At 41.0% G+C, this 18,938-nt stretch overlaps 1 protein-coding gene across 1 annotated transcript in view; it reads left to right on the top strand.

The window, feature by feature from the left end:
* Nucleotides 1-18,938, top strand: part of ECI2 (enoyl-CoA delta isomerase 2) — a 111,581-nt gene that overhangs the window by 62,590 nt on the left and 30,053 nt on the right. Inside the window, exons 11-12 of the mRNA XM_082258953.1 lie at nt 12,901-12,979; nt 13,607-13,777. Coding sequence (XP_082115079.1) covers nt 12,901-12,979; nt 13,607-13,777 — 250 coding nt within the window. The remainder of the gene's footprint in view (nt 1-12,900; nt 12,980-13,606; nt 13,778-18,938) is intronic.

The raw sequence follows: 18,938 nt of genomic DNA, 5'->3' as shown, positions 1-18,938 counted from the left end.
AGCTATTGTTAACAGCACCCCAAACACGGTGCATTTGCGGGCAACAATTAGCCTAGTACTGCAGCATGTTTAGCGTTTGAATGTTCCTTCATTTCAATAGCCAGAATAAATTATTCTGGCCAATGAAATTAGTGAAGGACAAAAACACATCTCATCACGTCTAAACGTGTTTGAAAAATGTGGCTTTATGTGCGTTTTTAACTCTGCTTTTCTCCTGCCAGGAGAAGAGTATTCAGAAGAGCTGGGCAAACGCCCAGTGTGTATGAGGCCAAAGCAGCAATTTTTAATCTCTATACACATACACATCTATATACATACAGTGCCTTGAAAAACTATTCATACCCCTTAAAATGTTTCACATTTTGTCATGTTATAACCTAAAACGGGAATATATTTTATTGGGATTTTATGTGATAGGCCAACACAAAGTGGCACATACTTATGAAATAAAAGGAAAATGATAAATGGTTTTCAACATTTTTTACAAATAAATATCTGAAAAGTGTGGCGTGCATTTGTATTCAGCCCCCTTTACTCTGATACCCCTAACTAAAATTTAGTGGAACTAATTGCCTTCAGAAGTCACCTAACTAGTAAAAAAAAGTCCCCCTGGGTGTAATTTAATCTTAGTATAAATACAACTGTCCTGTGAAGCCCTCAGAAGTTTGTTAGAGAATCTTCTTGAACAAACAGCATCATGAAGGCCAAGGAACACACTAAACAGGTCAGGGATAAAGTTGTGGAGAAGTTCAAATCAGGGTTACGTTATAAATAAAATTTCCCAAGCTTTGAACATCTCACAGAGCACTGTTCAATCCATCATCCAAAAAATGGAAAGAGAATTTCACAACTTCAAACCTACCAAGACATGGCTGTCCACTTAAACTGACAGGCCGGGCAAGGAGAACATTAATCAGAGAAGCAGCCAAGAGGTCCATGGTAACTCTGGAAGAGCTGCAAAGAGCCACAGCTCAGGTGGGAGAATCTGTCCACAGGACAACTATTAGTTGTGCACTGCACAAATCTGGCCTTATATGGAAAAGTGGCAGGAAGAAAGTCATTGTTGAAAGAAAGCCATAAGAAGTCTCGTTTTCAGTTTGCTGGAAGCCATGTGGGGGACACAGTAAACATGTGGAAGAAGGTGCTCTGGTTAAATGAAACCAAATCTGATCTTTTTGGCCTAAAAGCAAAATGCTATGTGTGGCGGAAAACCAACACTGCTCATCACCCTGAACACACCATCCCAACCGTGAAACATGGTGGTGACATCATCATGTTGTGGGGATGCTTTTTTTCAGCAGGGACAGGGAAGCTGGTCAGAGTTGATGGGAAGATGGATGGAGCCAAATACAGGGAAATCTTAGAAGAAAACCTGTTAAAGTCTGCAAAAGACTTGAGACTGGGGCGGAGGTTCACCTTCGAGCAAGACAGCGACCCTAAACATAAAGCCAGAGCTACAATGGAATGGTTTAGATCAGTGGTGTCTAAACTTTTTTCAAAGAGGGCCAGATTTGAAGAAGTGAACATGTGGAGGGCCGACCATTTTGCCTATATATATATATATATATATATATATATATATATATATATATATATATATATATATAGAGGAAATAATAAGCATCAGTACTTTATGAATAAAATCACACTTACAGAAACGGGCAGTAGGATTATAGAAGTGACATCTCCTCGGTCGGCTCCTACGGGTGGCTGTGTGCGGTGAAAGAGAGAAGGCGAGAAGGCATGCAATTTTCAAATTCATTCTGCACTCCCGCGCAGTCGTGGGTGGCGCCGGGCAGATAGAGCCGAGCTGGACTAAGGAGCAGCTGAGCTGCTGAGGGAGGCCAGAGGCCCCGTCCCCGAGCCATAGCATCGACATCGGGGCGGGGATGTGAGGAGTCTCAGAGTGAAAGGCATTTTAAAGTCAGCAGTGTCTCAGGGGGCCGTATAAAACTAAAGGATGGGCCGCAACTGGCCCACGGGCCGGACTTTGGACATGACTGGTTTAGATCAAAGCATATTCATGTGTTAGAGTGTCCCAGTCAAAGTCCAGACCTAAGTCCAATTGAGAATCTGTAGCAAGACTTTAAAACTGCTTTTCACAGACACTCTATCCAATCTGAGAGAGCCTAAACTATTTTTCAAAGAAGAATGGACAAAAAATATCACTCTCTAGATGTGCAAAGCTGGTAGAGACATCCCCAAAAATACTTGCAGCTGTAATTGCAGCAAAAGATGGTTCTACAATGTATTGACTCAGGGGGGCTAAATACAAATGCATGCTACACTTTTCAGTTTGTTTTTTTTTTGTAAAAAAAATTGTTGAAAAACATTTATTGAAAACAGATAAAAATCAGCGCAACTTCAGTAATAAATTCCGTGAATACAAGTAGCTGCTATAACAACCTATGCTTATCACTGCATATCCACAAAGATCAAATACATCAAACGATACAGCGCTACTTATGCATCATGAACAATATACATGTAGAAAATCAGCCAAGTAATAAAGTGCATGCAATAAATCAAAGTGCAAATATAGTGCAATAAACTATTCAAATAGTGCAAAGAAATGTAAACAGATCACTCATAAAGTGCAAAAAATGAATGTCCATATAAAGTGAATAATATGAACTGATTGATTCACTTTATATGGACATTCATTTTTGCACTTTATGAGTGATCTGTTTACATTTCTTTGCACTATTTGATGAGTTTATTGCACTTTATTGCATGCACTTTATTACTTGGCTGATTTTGCACATGTATATTGTTCATGATGCATAAGTAGCGCTGTATCGTTTGATGTATTTGAAAACCATTTATTATTTTCCTTCCACTTTACAATTTACAATTATGTGCCACTTTGTGTTGGTCTATCACATAAAATCCCAACAAAATACATTTTCGGTCGTAACATGACAAAAGGATATGAATACTTTTTCAAGACACTGTAAGCCCTTCTAGATTTCCTTATTATAAAATCTGTTTAGGATTGCCTCTTTAAATAAGAAACTGTGGCCCCTTTAAGAAAGCGTCATGCCTCCTCCTCCTTTGTTTGGTCTGCGATACAAGGCTAAAGGCTACAACTCCGGAAAGAGAGATCAGTGCTGTAATGATCCAACACACAGACTAAAGCCTTAAAGGTGAGTAAGAAAACTTTGATAAATTTATAATGATCAGTATATCTTGTGGGGCTGACCTTGTTTAAAAGATGGGTCCTCTAGAAGGAAGGATCGTTTTTCCTTTTGTCGTAAACCGAGTTTTGTTTTCATACTCTGGATGTCAGGAATAGATAATTATATTAGTAAAGTAATAACTTTACATGCTATTCTGAACTGTCAGATGGAAGGTGCACAGATTACTTGTCTCTGCGCTCAGATAAGGGACATGTTATTCCAAAAGTTTGTTACTAGGCACCTTTAGATAGAAGATTCCTTTTATACCAGTGACCGCTACAGTGCCTTAAAAAAAGCAAACAACCTTGAAATTTTCCACATTTTGAAATTTTACAACCAAAAACATAACTGTATTTTATTGGGGATTTATGTGATAAACCAACACAAAGTGGCACATAATTGTGAAGTGAAAGGAAAATGATAAATGTTTTTCAAAATGTTTTACAAATAATTAACTGTGGTGTTGTATTTAGTCCCCCTGAGTCAATACTTTGTATACTTTACTATACTTAGGAAACTTTAATATACTATAATGTAGAACCACCTTTCACTTCAATTACAGCTACAAGCAGGGGAGGACTGGCCCAGGGGGCAGGGGGACAATTGTCCCCTGGGATGCTCTGATGCCCTGTAAAAAGGCTGCACCGCTTCTTTCACAGACATGCCTAAAGGTGTCCTGGTGAAGAGAAGTAAAAACTCCCCACCGCTGACCTACTGAGTGCGGGATGAAGACAAGGAAAAAGCGCAAACCCCCCCCCCCCCCCCCCAGCATGGATGGTGTAAACTGTGTCTGAGCTGAAGCCGGTTCCATGCCCCACTGGAGACTCTCCTCACCCAGCCAGCCTTGACCGAGCTGTCCCAGCTGCCCCCAACTGGCCAGGTGAGGAACCTGGATTCGATCAGTAGAGAGTACCTGGAGCGGAGCTTCTGCCTGAAATAGAGAGTGGGAGGGGGACTGAGTCACTGCATCATGGGTCTCTGGTTTTTACTTGCCCCCTGAGCCAAAAGTTGCCAGTCAGCCCCTGGCTACAAGTCTTTTTAGGTATGTCTTTTGTCCATGGATGGAGCCAAATACAGGGCAATCTTAGAAGAAAACCTGTTAAAGTCTGCAAAAGACTTGAGACTGGGGCGGAGGTTCACCTTCCAGCAGGACAATGACCCTAAACATACAGCCAGAGCTACAAATGAATCGGTTGGATAAAAGCATATTCATGTGTTACAATGGCCCAGTCAAAGTCCAGACCTAAATCCAATTGAGAATCTGTGGCAAGACTTAAAAATTGCTGTGCACGAAAATAGTGTTTCCATCCGTCCAGATTTTACGGATCGGATCAGATATCAGCGGACATGTCTCCGCTGACATCCAATGCCCATAGAGATGCATGGGGCATCCATTCAGATCCGCCAAAAAAATAGACAGGCAGATCTGAACAGTCTGCCTGTGTGAAAGGGGCCTAACGTTCAAGACCTCATGAACGCAGGACATTTTACAAACCCCTAAAAGCCTTTGTCCTGGCAGCAGCGTTTTGGCAGAAAAAAAACGCCTGACGCTTGTAAAAGTGTGTAACCTATCAAGGCACATTTACAGGCGTAAAATAAACTAAAAATATATCTCTGCGCTGGCTAAATGTGAAACTGCAGCAACTCAAATTCTGGAAATAGACTAAATAGTAATCTTAAAAATAATGGTGCGCCTAAACAATTATGATTAATTGTGATAAATTATGACAGAAATTAAAAATAATCAAAAATAATCAGCTGAATCAAAAAGTGCAAATAAATAAACTTATGCAGGTCAGTGCAAATATCGAATTAAAATAAATGTGAACCACAAGGTGCATAAATCAAATATATACATATATACTACAATAATATAAACTTAAGCATAGATAAGGGTCTCAGTGCATAGTATGAAAAAATCATATATTAAGTCCTCAACTTCGTGACAGTGCACATCTTACTAGTCCTGCCGATGTCACACGTACTCTCCGGCCAGACGCATTTCCACATACAAATACTGTCGTTAATTTTCTTTATGGCACCTTAAAAATCCTTAATTTACAAATTGCTTCATTGTTAGAAATCTCAGGGTGTGGTGCAAGTAATTTGATGGTGCACTCATTCATTTAGCTATACCCTCATTGTTAGTAAAGGTGGTGAGACCCCCCCATTACTAGTTTGCACCGTTCTGCATTAAATACAGCTCCTGCACGAAAAAAAAACCTTTTTCTATCAGAATGGATTATCAGTTGTCCAGGTGGGTCATGAATTTTCCTAACCACATGGTCTCTAAAATTTGGGGCTTTTCTATATATAATCCTGGGACGGTCAGGTAAGACCGGTCCCAAATCTTTAGCCATACACAGAATGTGCCAGTGTTTTTTAAAAATCTCTTCAATTTCTCTATATTGGCAATGGAAACTGGATATGAATCCCCATTGCTGTAGTCCCAAATGTGTTGTCTGTTCTTTATCCATAAGACATTGGGTTCTAGGTAAGGTGCCAACCTCATTATTTGTTTAATTCAAAGATTTAACACTATAGCCCTTTTGTACAAACGTATCCTTAAGATAGTTTGCCTGTGCATAGTAGTCCTCCTGTTTACTACAATTACATTCTACCCGCATAATTTGTCCTTTTGATATTTTTTTAAACCACACTGGGTGATGCCCACTATTGACAAAAATAGCTGTTCCGGTCCGTAGGCTTCAAGCACACCTTCGTACTTAGTTCAGGACCATGTCTGTCAATAGTGACATCTAAGAAGTGTATACTGGTCTCACTAACTTGTTAGTCCAGTTTGATATTATTATCTTTATGGTTTAAGTGGGCTAGAAAACCATGCACAGATTCTAGAATCCCTCCCATATAAACAGGAGGTCATTTATGAATCTCCGGTAAAATTTCAACAGAGGTCTATGTAAATTAAATACATACCTATCCTCCTACTCAGCGAGAAATAGGTTAGCAAGGCTAGGTACAAATTTTGCCCCCATAGCAACGCCAACTTGTTGGGTGTTGAATTGCCCCTGATACCAAAAGTAATTGTGTAAGATTCAGAAGTCTAGCACTCTACCTAGAAAACATTTCTATGTGTGTGGGATATCATCCTTTTTTCTCACAACCCAATTTAAGGTGAGCAGAGCATCATCATGCTTGATAATAGTATATGAGGACACATCTGCAGTCCCTAAAAAGGTGGGCACAGAGAATTGTAAACTAACCCCTTCCAGCGACTGTACTAGGTCCTTTGTGTCTGTCAAATAAGTGATAAGTAATAATAGACAAGTGATAGTAGAAGGTCATGCACACTTTACTGTAACAAGAGAGGCACTGAGATATAGGCTGATCCTTTTGGTAGTCTAAAATATTTATTGAAGATTCAAGATGGGTTAATGGGATCTGAATGATGGCCCAAAAAACTAGCATAAAAAGAGGACTGCACTGGAAGCCTAAACATCCTATATGTTCACTATGGAACCACTCATTTAGGGTGAGTTCAATAAGGATAACTTCTTTGCGTTGGATTGAGGCCCCTAGATTTGTCTGATTTTAGTAATAACTGTAGATAACAGAATTATTTTTTTACATGTGTAGCCCTCTTCTGGGGGTTTATGAGAAATGTCCCTCCCTAAACAGGATATCGCACTAAACTTCTAGGTAAATAAGGCTACCAGAGCCTTCACTAAGTTAAAGAGTGGGTTTGATACAGTGCCTCCACCCAAGACGTGGCTTCTGTGAACAGAGGAGAGTCCCTACCTGGGAAATTAACCATTAACCAATTCAAAGTAATTGGGAGCAGAGGAACTACTGAAACACTCAAATAACATTAACCTTAAGTATATATATATATGCACACCAATATGGACACACGTTTCAAATAATAAACGTTTAATAATAGTACATACATCCAATGTACAAACTGGTAAAACCAGCAAAGGACCCAACAAGAGTCCTGGTTGAATTGTGCACATACAGCATACCTGGGTATACATAAATATACCTCCAGATTAATGTGGCAGCAAAGTCTGTTTGCAGGGGCCTCTAAAGATGATCATGTGGTGTCCATCTTGGTGTCAAAGACCTCAAGACAGAATCAGTGATGATTGCGAGAGTCTCCAACCATTGTCCAACCAGCCTGGAATGTAGCTTCTCACCAGTAGAATTTATGGTGTGACACTTAAAACTCAGAGTCAGCCTTTCTACTCTGCATCGTAGTCCCTAGTAATCTGCTATGCAACTGGACCTCTAACTACCTACAGGCCATCAGATATCTAGCCTATGCTAGTTATTGAGCCCTGAGTTAAAAACTAGCTGTTTAATCCTAGACCAGAAGGGGCAAGGTTAACTAAAAAAACAGGTGCTGTATATAAACTCTATCATAATAAACAGGTTCACCTACTAACATGCAGCAAGGTGACCACCACACACGCATACCATATCACAGACTCACCTATCTGGTATAGTGCATGTGAGATAACAAAGAGGGGCAGTATATATATATATATATATATATATATATATATATATATATATATATATATACACAGTATGTCACAAAGTGAGTACACCCTTCACATTTTTGTAAATATTTTATTATATCTTTTCATGTGACAACACTGAAGAAATTACACTTTGCTACAATGTAAAGTAGTGAATGTACAGCTTGAATAACAGTGTAAATTTTCTATCCCCTCAAAATAACTCAACACACAGCTATTAATGTCTAAACCGCTGGCAACCAAAGTGAGGACACCCCTAAGTTAAAGTGTCTCAAATGGGCCCAAAGTGTCAATATTTTGTGTGGCCACAATTATTTTCCAGCACTGCCTGAACCCTCCTGGGCATGGAGTTCACCAGAGCTTCAAAGGTTGCCACTGGTGTTCTTCTCCATCACAATATCACGAAGCTGGTGGATATTAGAGATCTTGCGCTCCTCCACCCTCCGTTTGAGGATGCCCCACAGATGCTCAATAGGGTTTAGGTCTGGAGACATGCTTGGCCAGACCTTTACCCTCAGCTTCTTTAGCAAGGTAGTGGTCGTCTTGGAGGTGTGTTTGGGGTCATTATAATGTTGGAATACTGCCCTGTGGCCCAGTCTCCGAAGGGAGGGGTTCATGCTCTGCTTCAGTATGGTACATGGTGACATTCATGGTTCCCTTAATGAGCTATAGCTCCCCAGTGTCGGCAGCACTCATGGAGCTCCACACAATGACACTCCCACGACCATGCTTGACTGTAGGCAAGACACACTTTGTACTCCTCACCTAGTTGTCACCATACACGCCTTACGCCATCTAAACCAAATAAGTTTATCTTGGTCTCATCAAACCACAGGACATGGTTCCAGTAACCCATGACCTTAGTCTGCTTGTCTTCAGCAAACTGTTTGTGGGCTTTCTTGTGCATCATTTTTAGAAGAGGCTTCCTTCTGGGACAACAGCCATGCAGACCAATTTGATGCAATATGCGGCGTATGGTCTAAGCACTGACAGGCTGACCCCCCACCCCTTCAGACTCTGCAGCAATGCTGGCAGCACCCATACATCTATTTCCCAAAGACAACCTCTGGATATGACCGCTGAGCACGTGCACTCAGCTCCTTTGGTCTACCATGGCGAGGCCTGTTTTGAGTGGAACCTGTCCTGTTAAAGATAGAGGAATATGATCTGAAGCAAACACAGTGACATGCCTCCATCCCTATTGGTTAATACAAACAGAAAACAGAGGTTGTGGGACTTTGAATGAGGCAGGTCACAAACTAAGATATACAAAATTAGATTATAAATGTAATAATTTATTGTACATAGTCATTGATACAAATGTTGACATCAGTTACAAATATGATGCAGACATGTATACAGAAAAGGCTGACACAAAAAATGCATATAGCAAAAACATTGTTATAATAGTAAAAAAAGTACATGGTCGTCGCTAAATGTTGCATCTATGCGTATAAGTAGCTCTACCTGTTTCATGGAACCCTGTCCACTCAGGAGCTTAAAGCCAAAGAGTTACCTGTAAATGTATGTAGGTTTGTATAGAAATACACATAATCTCAAAAAAATTAAAATTAAAAAATAATAAAAAAGTAAAAAAAAAAAAATAGATAAATAATTATTGCCTCATCACTTACACATGTTGGCATCAAAAATATACCCAGCATGTGGGGGGGACGAAATGAACGCACCAGGGCAGATGCCTGATCCGGGGCCGTGGCAAGAATGAACCACCCAGTCCAAAGGGGGAGGGGAGGGAAGAGATGGGTAGGCAGCCGGAGGGCAAACCAGGACATGAGGAACCCTTCCGTGAGAAGTGAACATACATGTAGACAGGTGCTAATCTAAAAAAAATGTATATATGTATATACAGTATAAGCATTAAAAAGTGAAAAGTATATGCTAAGAAGTAAAAAGGTAGAGATTATTGTCTGATAATGTGTTCACCAAAACCATGGGTACCGAGGGAGATCCGTGAAAGACACCAAACAGTGCTCAGTGACCAAAGGATGAAATGGAGGTAGAGAACATAGTGCATGGTGGAAAAAGCAAACAAAATAAACCTAAACTGGAAGGCCAAAAAATATGACCAGAAAATGTGAACAAAGTGAGAAATATAGTGCAATGAGGTTGACAAAGACCCCACAAAGATCTTACCAGTTGTGTAAAGAGTTTGCTGTAGGTGCTCCCAAAATCTCCACCACATGAAGAGCTGACCAGAATGAGAGCCTGATTGACCGCAGCTAAATAGCCCCAGAGGACAAGGGCGGAGCCCTGCCAAGAGCTAAACAGAATGAGAGCCTGATTGACCACAGCTACATAACCCCAGAGGACAAGGGCGGAGCCCTGCCAACGCCATACAAACGCCGGCATCAAGGGACGATATGAAACATCCCATATCTGGCGCAGGCGCCGGAAACGGGACGCAATAGCCCGCCCCCGGCATCGGATGGAAAGGGCATCCCGGCAACGAGGCACATTAACTGTCCTGGTAAACCACTGTTTGGTCTTGGCCACCGTGCTGCAGCTCAGTTTCAGGGTCTTGGTAATCTTCTTATAGCCTAGGCCATCTTTATGTAGAGCAACAATTCTTTTTTTTGTGATCCTCAGAGAGTTCTTTGCCATGAGGTGCCATGTTGAACTTCCATGACCAGTATGAGAGAGTGAGAGCGATAACACCAAATTTAACAAACCTGCTCCCCATTCACGTCTAAGTCCTTGTAACACTAACGAGTCACATGACACCATGGAGGGAAAATGGCTAATTGGGCCCAATTTGGACATTTTCTCTTAGTGGTGTACTCACTTTTGTTGCCAAAGGTTTAGACATTAATCGCGTGTGTTGAGTTATTTTGAGGTGACAGCAAATTTACACTGTTATACAAACTGTACACTCACTACTTTACATTGTAGCAAAGCGTAATTTCTTTAGTGTTGTCACATGAAAAGATAGAATAAAATATTTACAAAAAATGTGGGGGGTGTACTCACTTTTGTGAGATACTGTATAGGTAGCTATGGGCAACAATAGTAAAATATTTCCATAGCAACACTTGCTTAAAAATACTTACTTCTGGTCTGGATTAGCAACAGTTTTTCCATTGTGACACGTGGTCTCTCTCTCTCCCTCTCTTCCCTCCTTCCCAGAGACAGAAAGTGATTTACATAAATAATTCTTTGACATTAAGGGCTCTTTCACACGGTCCGCCTCCGTAGGCGGATCCATGCTGCTCAGCGGGGATCGATCCGCGATGACAGCTCCGTCTCCGCTTGCAGTGCGGAGAGGGAGGTGTCAGAGCCCCCCGCTGCTCTCTATGGGGAATCGGATGAGAGTGGACCGCTTATCCGCTCTCATCCGATCCCATCCGATCCCCAGGACGGATGGAAAATAGGGTTTCCATCTGTCCGGATTTCACGGACAGGATCGGATGCGGATGGCAGCGGGTGTCAGCGGACATGTCACCGCTGACATCCGCTGCTCCATAGGGCTGAATGGGGCATCCGATCAGATCCGCCTAAAAAACTGACAGGCGGATCTGATCGGACCGCCCGTGTGAAAGAACCCTAAATGGCTTGTAAAGATTTTTTTTTAAATAAAAATAACAACATGTTATACTTACCTGCTCTGTGCAATGATTTTGCATACCTCCTCTTCTGATGTACCTCGGCAGCGATCCTGGCTCCTCCTCTTTATTGGGTTCCCCCATGGAAAGTCACTTTCCATGGGGGCACCCATGCAGGCACGTTCCCGAGTCCTGCTGCTGCATTCATTGACACAGCATTGACACAGACAACGGGACTCGGCCCTATTTCCCATTCCCGTGTCACTGGATTTGATTGACAGCAGCGGGAGTCAATGGCTCCTGCTGCTATAAATCTGTTCAATGAGATGAGAGCCAGTGTCTGGAGCCACTGGGCTCATGCATGGCGCTGGAACGAATGGGCTCAGCTAAGAAAAAGGGGGGGGGTCTGGGGGGGGCTGAACCAAAGAAGGTTTTTCACCTTAATGCATAGAATGCATTAAGGCGAAAAACTTTTAGAACTTACAATCCCTTTAGGCAGCACAGCCACTTACAAATATAGACAGTAGAGGGCAGCAGATCCATACACTCAATCTTTTTATTGTAAAGCTGAAAAAAATATAAGGTATTACTGACATTATTATTAATATTTTTATTGTTGGTAATATTTATCATTTTTATATTTTGTCATTTTTAATTACAAAACTGGTTTGTAACTTTGTACAAAAAGATGGTACTGTCTTAATTGTATACACTTATTTATACATTTGTTAAATAAAACACATTTTATACATAAAGACAGACAAAAAAAAAAAAAAATAATACAAAAAAAAACAAAAAAAAAACAATACAGGGTCCCAAACAGTTTAGAGCGGTGTTCCACCCAAAAGTGGAACTTCCGCTTATCTGCTTCCCCCCCAACATTTGGCACCTTTCAGGGGGGAGGGGGGAATGGGTACCTGTTTTTGACAGGTACCCTTCCCCACTTCTGGGAGACAGCGCCGCAGTGCCATCCCTCTTAGGTTCAGCCCCCCTCCTCCTTTCGCCGCCCCCGAGCCAATTAGAAAGTGCAGCGTGCTTCAAGCATGCGCAGTAGGGAACCGGCTGTGAAGCGGAAAGGCTTTTTTGACAGTTTCCTATAGAACGCAAATCGGCTGGGGTGCTGACATTACGGGCTCCCTGGACAGGTAAGTGTCTATATATTAAAAGTTAGTAGCTACAGTCCTTAATTTTTTTTCCCCAGCTGGAACACCTCTTTAATCAAGCAGATAAGAACTTTTACCCCAGTTCACTCAAGGGTATTAATATTACAGGTACTCATAGACCTGTCCTTTACATTTACCCCTGGCTCCAGTCTAAATTGGTCCGTCCTATTATGTGTATGTAGATATTTGAGATAGGGACCTTAGATTGTAAGCTCCTTAAAGGTAGGGATGTCAATGTACAGTATGTAAAGTGCTGTCTACATTGTTGGCGCTTTATGAATACCTGTAATAAATAATACAAAATTAATTCAGAAGTGCTAATTTTATAAATGTGTGTTGCTCACACATATGCAGCATATCAGCGATATTCTCCTACTAGAGAAAGACTGAATATCTGTTTTGTCATTTCTGTTAAACATTACAGATTCCTGCAAACTATGACCTGTGTTCAATGTCTTTGAAATCTGAGCTTTAATACTTCTTTTATTCATCACAGGCTATTTCACAGCCCTGGTCCTGATCACACCGATAAAATGCAATCCAATAATAAGCTTAAAACTTGTATAAAAACTTTGGTAAGTGAATTTATTTTGTTATTAAACAAAATGTCACTCCTAAATGACTTTTCAGGGGACAGTTTGTGTGTTTTATTTTCTGATTTTGAAAAAATATGCTTTATGTGCTTTGTATTTGACTGATTTTGCAATAATATATATCAGGATTTTTTTTGCTTATAGTTCACATAAGCTGTAAACACATTTTTTCTAAAAATTATTCTGTGCAAATGTTCTAAGCATTGACTCAGCTGTCATCAATTATCCTAATTTTGCCTAATATGTATATTTCTTATGGTTGTCAGCTCCATCTAGGGATCATAATGTGGTATTTCCCCGATTTAGGTGTTTCAAGAAAATACCTTATTTTGGACTATAGATGGAGCTAACAATCATAGGAAATACTGTAAATACATTATGTAAAATATGGGTTTTATTCATGACAGCTGAGAAAATGCTTCAGAGATTCACACAGCAAATTTTGTTATATATGGACATATGGTACCTGATCAGGTTTGTACCTATGGCACAGAACAGTGCCATGAAAGGAATTAAGTAATTTTTTCTCTCTTTTATGTAAAATCTGAAAAGAAAAAACTAAAATTGCTGCATTTGTTATGTTGTATTACTGTTTGTGCTCCATTCCAGGACAAGGCACAGAAGGATGTCCATCTTTTACCAAATCAGGTATCCTCAGAAAGTATTAAAAATGCAAGAAACAGCCAATCAAAATATAAAAACATTCAAGTGATCTATAAAGATAATATCACTACAATAGTAATGAAGCGGCCAGAGAAGAAAAATGCAATAAGTACGGAGGTAATGTAACATTGACCTATTTATTTATATGTTGGTAATGTCATGTTTTCTTTTTTATTGTGATTTTTTTTTTTTTTTTTGCATTTGGTGCTGCAGTTATTAAAAACAAAGTGAAACTGAAGACTGATACATTTCCTTAAAGTGTTACTAAACCCAGAACCTGCATTCACTATATCTGGTCTCCCACAGTACACAGAACATGGAAATGCAATTATTTTATATAAACTACTAATTACCTTTTTTTCATCAGCAGTATATAGCAGCCTTGTGACTTGTATCAGTTCCTAGTAAAGCTTGTAGGAGAAGTTTTCATTCTCCCCTGATCCTCTGTCTGGACATGTCTGATTGGTTCTATGCTGATCACATGCACTCTCCCAAGAAAAAAGAAAACTTCTTTAGCAATACACACCAAACTGAGCATGTGCAGCCTGACTCCTAATGCTCTGTACTATCACGAGATGGGTTGGAGTCAGTGGAAGAAGAGGAGAATCAGAGAAGACAGGATCACACAGCCTTTATACGCAATGCAGAGGATTAACCCCTTAGGTTCCACGGTGAGGATAACAAGCATACTTTAATGCATATGTAGCACCCTCCTAGCTAGGAAGAAGTATAGAAGAAGTGGCCCTGTCTGCATTTTAGGAGGGCCTGAACAATTTGTTAGGCTGTCATGTGTTACCCAGGGTGTCTATTGAGTCTGGGGAATCTCCCCACTATGTCCAATGAGGGCTATCATTGGACAGTGGAGGAAACCTAGCCAATAGTACACCAGGGCTTGTATCTATCCCAGAGGGCAGATTCTGCTGCAATGCATCCTGGGATGGGGTATAAGTCTGAAGGGGAGCACATGACAGAGTGTCTTTTGGCGGGAAGCAGAGTCCCAGGAGGAGGGTGATGGCTGTTTCTTCTCCTGTCAGTGCAAGTGACAGTGTCCTGCAGTGCCATCTTAAGAGCATTAAAGGGCCCTGGGCAATGCAATGCACTGGGGCCCCGCCTACACAATCACCCACGAAAATAAAAATGCAAGTTATTGATAAGGCAATATTTATTGGTACAGCAGTGCCAGGCTACTGACAGCTTTCAAGTTTGGCGGCTGGGTCCGGTGAACACACACACACGGACAGGAGTCAGACTCGAATGTCCTGTGTGCGCCTGTTCCCGTGGAGGCAGACAGGCATTCCTGCAGTTGTGGGCTTCCCCTCCATGGCCCAAGTGGCCTGACAGCAGCGCAGGGCTGACAGGCGCTTGCACAAGGGAATCGGAAATGATGCTTGGCTGGGGCTGGGTCGCTGGGCAAGTGTGGCCCCCTGGGAAAGTGGGGCCCCTGGGCAACTGCTCAGTGTGCCCATTCGATAAGATGGCCCTGGTGTCCTGGGCGGTTTGCCTAGAGGACAAAGGTTGAGCTGGGCTTTAGAGAGGAATCCAGAGTGCTGTGGACCGAGTGGAGCTGCTGGGCAGAAGTTTCGGGGAAAACCGTATCGTGAGTACTTGGGACTGCCCAGGGGTCTGCCTAGGAGAGGGGACCACTCCAGAAGGTCAAGGGGATCCAGGAGCAAGCTAACCTGAGTAGAAGGTTTAGAAAAAGGGGGTGCCAGTGTGGGCCCTGAAGTGTTTAGCAGCGCAGCAGCAGTACAAGTAGCTACCTCAGCAAGGAGTGCTTAGGGAGCTAAAGAAAGGACTTCTTTAAGTGAGAAAGCAGTCCAAGGTCAGTTTGGAGTTAACAGGCAGCAAGCCAGCGTTACCCAGCGTCAACCGGCGTTGACCGGCATTTAGTCATCATTAAGTCAACGCCAAGAAGCATTTTCAGTTGTCCCTAGAAAATTGTGCATAGTTTAGCCAGAGGAGTATCCCACTCATTCCCTTCTCCCATCCAAGTTCTCAAATAAACCTAAAAACCCAAAGATACTGGACTGATCATTGTCTCAGCACTCACACTTGGAGGAGCATGCACAAGGGTACTTTTGTTGCACCCGGTGGCCCAGGGGGACTCATATCCAGCACAACGGCTGGGAATCCTGCTACACATATACACACTGATCTTACTGTTGTGGGTTTAGTAACACTCTTAAGGAAAACTGTAGCTTAAGTACAAGTTGTTCTTTAAGGGATTCTCATACCCTGTGAGTACATCCCACCTGGTCCAATACTTATGTTTGTCCATATTCAATTGCACGGTCCTGCAACGCTGTACCCAAATTAAATTGATGTCCTTTTTTTCCCCACACATAGAGCTTTCTTTTGGTGGTATTTTATCACCTGTGCGATTTTTACTTTTTGCGCTATAAACAAAAAAAGAGCGACAATTTTGAAAAAATAACAATATTTTTCACATTTTTTTATATGAAATTCCCCCCAAAAAAAATGTAAAAATCAAAATTTTTTAACATTTTAGGCCAATTTGTTTTCTGCGTACATATTTTTGGTAAAAAAAAATCGCAATAAGCGTATTTTGATTGGTTTGAGAGGGGAGTGTCTGGTGACGTAGGTCTACGTCGCCAGACGATAACAAACGACTTTGCCGCAGTACAGTCAACATGACTGGTCAGCAACTGGTTAAAAATGTTCCCTCCTACCTATACTGCAAAGCTTTTATGAAAGAGGCAATTGGAAATACCATTTCTTCAATCCGCTCTGGTGCGCTCACACACTTGACAATGGCTTTGAATTCCCAGAACTGTGACTTCACTCTCCGACTTCTCTTGCCCCCCCCCCTGTTGTCGGTGACCACTCTCTTAAGCAGGGAAGCTGGAGTTTCTTTTTCTATGCAGCATAAGTAGGAAAGGAAAGGGGGGTATTTTTAATAACACTAAGGCCTCATGCACCCTGCAGCTGCTTCTTCGGGCATTTGAGCTTTTTTTCTTCTCTGCCTGTAAACTCCCCTCCATGTTAACCTATGTGTCCAAGCACACTATAGGTGATTACAGCAGTTTAGAGGCAGAAAAAAAGCCTTCACTTGTGCATTCAGGAGAGGGGTTTTTGAGCATAAAAAATGCCTGACAGGCCTAAACATGCATTAACGCTAGGTGCTGTTAGCACTTAAGAGTTTACTTATTTCAATGGCCAGAATAAATGATTATTCTTGCCAGTGAAATTAATAAACCCTCAAGTGCTCGAAAAAGCGCTGGAAAATGCAGCTTAGGAGCGCTTTTGCAGCTGATTTTCTCTTGTCAGGAGAAAAGCGTCTAGAAGGAGCCCCAGTGTGTATGAGGCCTTATAGTATGCCTTTACTTCCACTTTAAATGTGTGAACAGAAGCCCAGGTGTCAGCCTTGCAAATCACAAAAAAAAATACCTGATGACGAAAGGCCTATGAAGCACTAACAGATCTGGTAGCCTGTGCCTTAATAGAGAAGAGATGAACCCCATCCTTCAGATGCAGACTATAGGCACTAATGAGAACTTGAGTAAATAAAGTGTTGCACTCACATAAGTGAAAACAAAATAGTAACATATATAAATAAAAGTGTTCAATCATGAATCCAGTCCTAAATTCCAACCAGTCCCATAAATAGTGATAAGAAAAAAATAGTAAATTATGTAACCAAGGATCAGAGATGAAATGAATCAAACTCCCTCCACCGCAGCAGTCGATCACCACCAAACAGATAATTATGCTCTTACCAGAAGGCCAGGACCCCTAATAGGAAGGTCAAACACGCTATAAGGTTTCCACCTATTGCACATACTCCAGCAGGAATCCCAGAAACAGCAGAAGTATCATCTCCCAAAGTAATCCACAGTGAAGGCCACGGACTCCCAAAGCGTAATATGTATAAATAAAACACTATAAAGTGTAAAACCTTAAAAACTTGCATTTATTTTAAAAGTATAACACTCACATAGTTATATGAGATATAGGAATAAATCAAAACACATCCGGGCATGTAAAATGGCATCCTTAGCGCAATGACATAGACAAGTAACTCTGCCCTATGCGTTTCTTTGCGATAGGATTTCTTTCAGGGCAATGAGAACTTGTCTGATTCACTTAAGAATGGTAGTACACTGCAGTATGTTACATTTTTGGTTTGGGGTTTAATACAACTTTAACTAAGCAGAAAGTCCTGTTTTTAGGTCTATCTGCACCACCAATGCCAGTTTCTATTCCAGAGTGACTAATTAACTTAGAAATTGTGGACGTTTTTAGTATTTACATGCCTTCATGGAAGGCCGTAAGTGTAACAATAAAGGTATAAATTTAGACTTTCAAGCTAATCGTGAGGAAATTCACTTCCTTGATTTGAAATTTAGAATAGTGGAAGGGAACATCATTACCTCTATGTTTCTTAAGGCAACTAACAGGAAGTCATGTATTCCACTAGAGAGTTGTCATCTCCCTTCATGGTTAAAGTCAGCCCCTAAAGAGCCAATTTCAAAGGATCAGAAGGAACTGTACAAATTAAGATGATTATTTTATACAGAAGCACAGAGTTTCAAGACTAGGTTCCTAGAGAAAGGAATTGATAATAAGGTGGGTCGAATGGATCGTGAGGCCATGCTTGCTAAAAATGGTAAGAAAGGTGATGGTGAAAAGGAGAAATGTAATTGTTTTTTTATAACTCATTTCTCTATACAACATTTTTAAAAAAAACACTGCTCAGTTTTGAAAAATGACCAGGTCTTGGGCCCTCCCAATATTAGCAACCTCCGTACAAAACCTGGGAAGTTTTCTATGTTTCAGTCACAACAGACTAAGATAGTATATGACATTACTTCTTTTATTACGTGTTCCACCAAGAATGTGGTATATTTAATCGAATGCCTCTGCGGAAAACAGTACGTAGGACACACCATACATATGCCTAATATGCGTCTTAAGGAGCATGTTGCAAAAATTAAGAAAGATTTTAAGGGGCAATACTTATCCAAGGATTATGTGAGATGCCACAACAAAAAACCTTCTGATACAAACTTTTTAGCTATAGATATGTTTACACCTCATTGGAGGGGAAGCCGTGTTAGGAGGGTAATATCTCAACTATAAACACATTGGATATACAAATTGAAAACCTACAGACCTTATGGGTTGAATGTGGACTGGGATGTCAATTGTTTCATTAAACAACAGTTGAATTTTTTTTTTTTAATCCGAGGATGTGCCGAGATCAGGGAATTTTGGATTATGAAGGCTTAACCCTATATGAGCTGTCTGAACATTTAAA

The sequence above is a fragment of the Pelophylax lessonae genome (assembly GCF_965119305.1).
Source record: "Pelophylax lessonae genome assembly, chromosome: 5".
In the NCBI taxonomy this organism is placed as follows: Eukaryota; Metazoa; Chordata; class Amphibia; order Anura; family Ranidae; genus Pelophylax; species Pelophylax lessonae.
The sequence above is the reverse complement of the archived record's forward strand: the minus strand, read 5'-3'. Positions and strand labels throughout refer to the sequence as shown.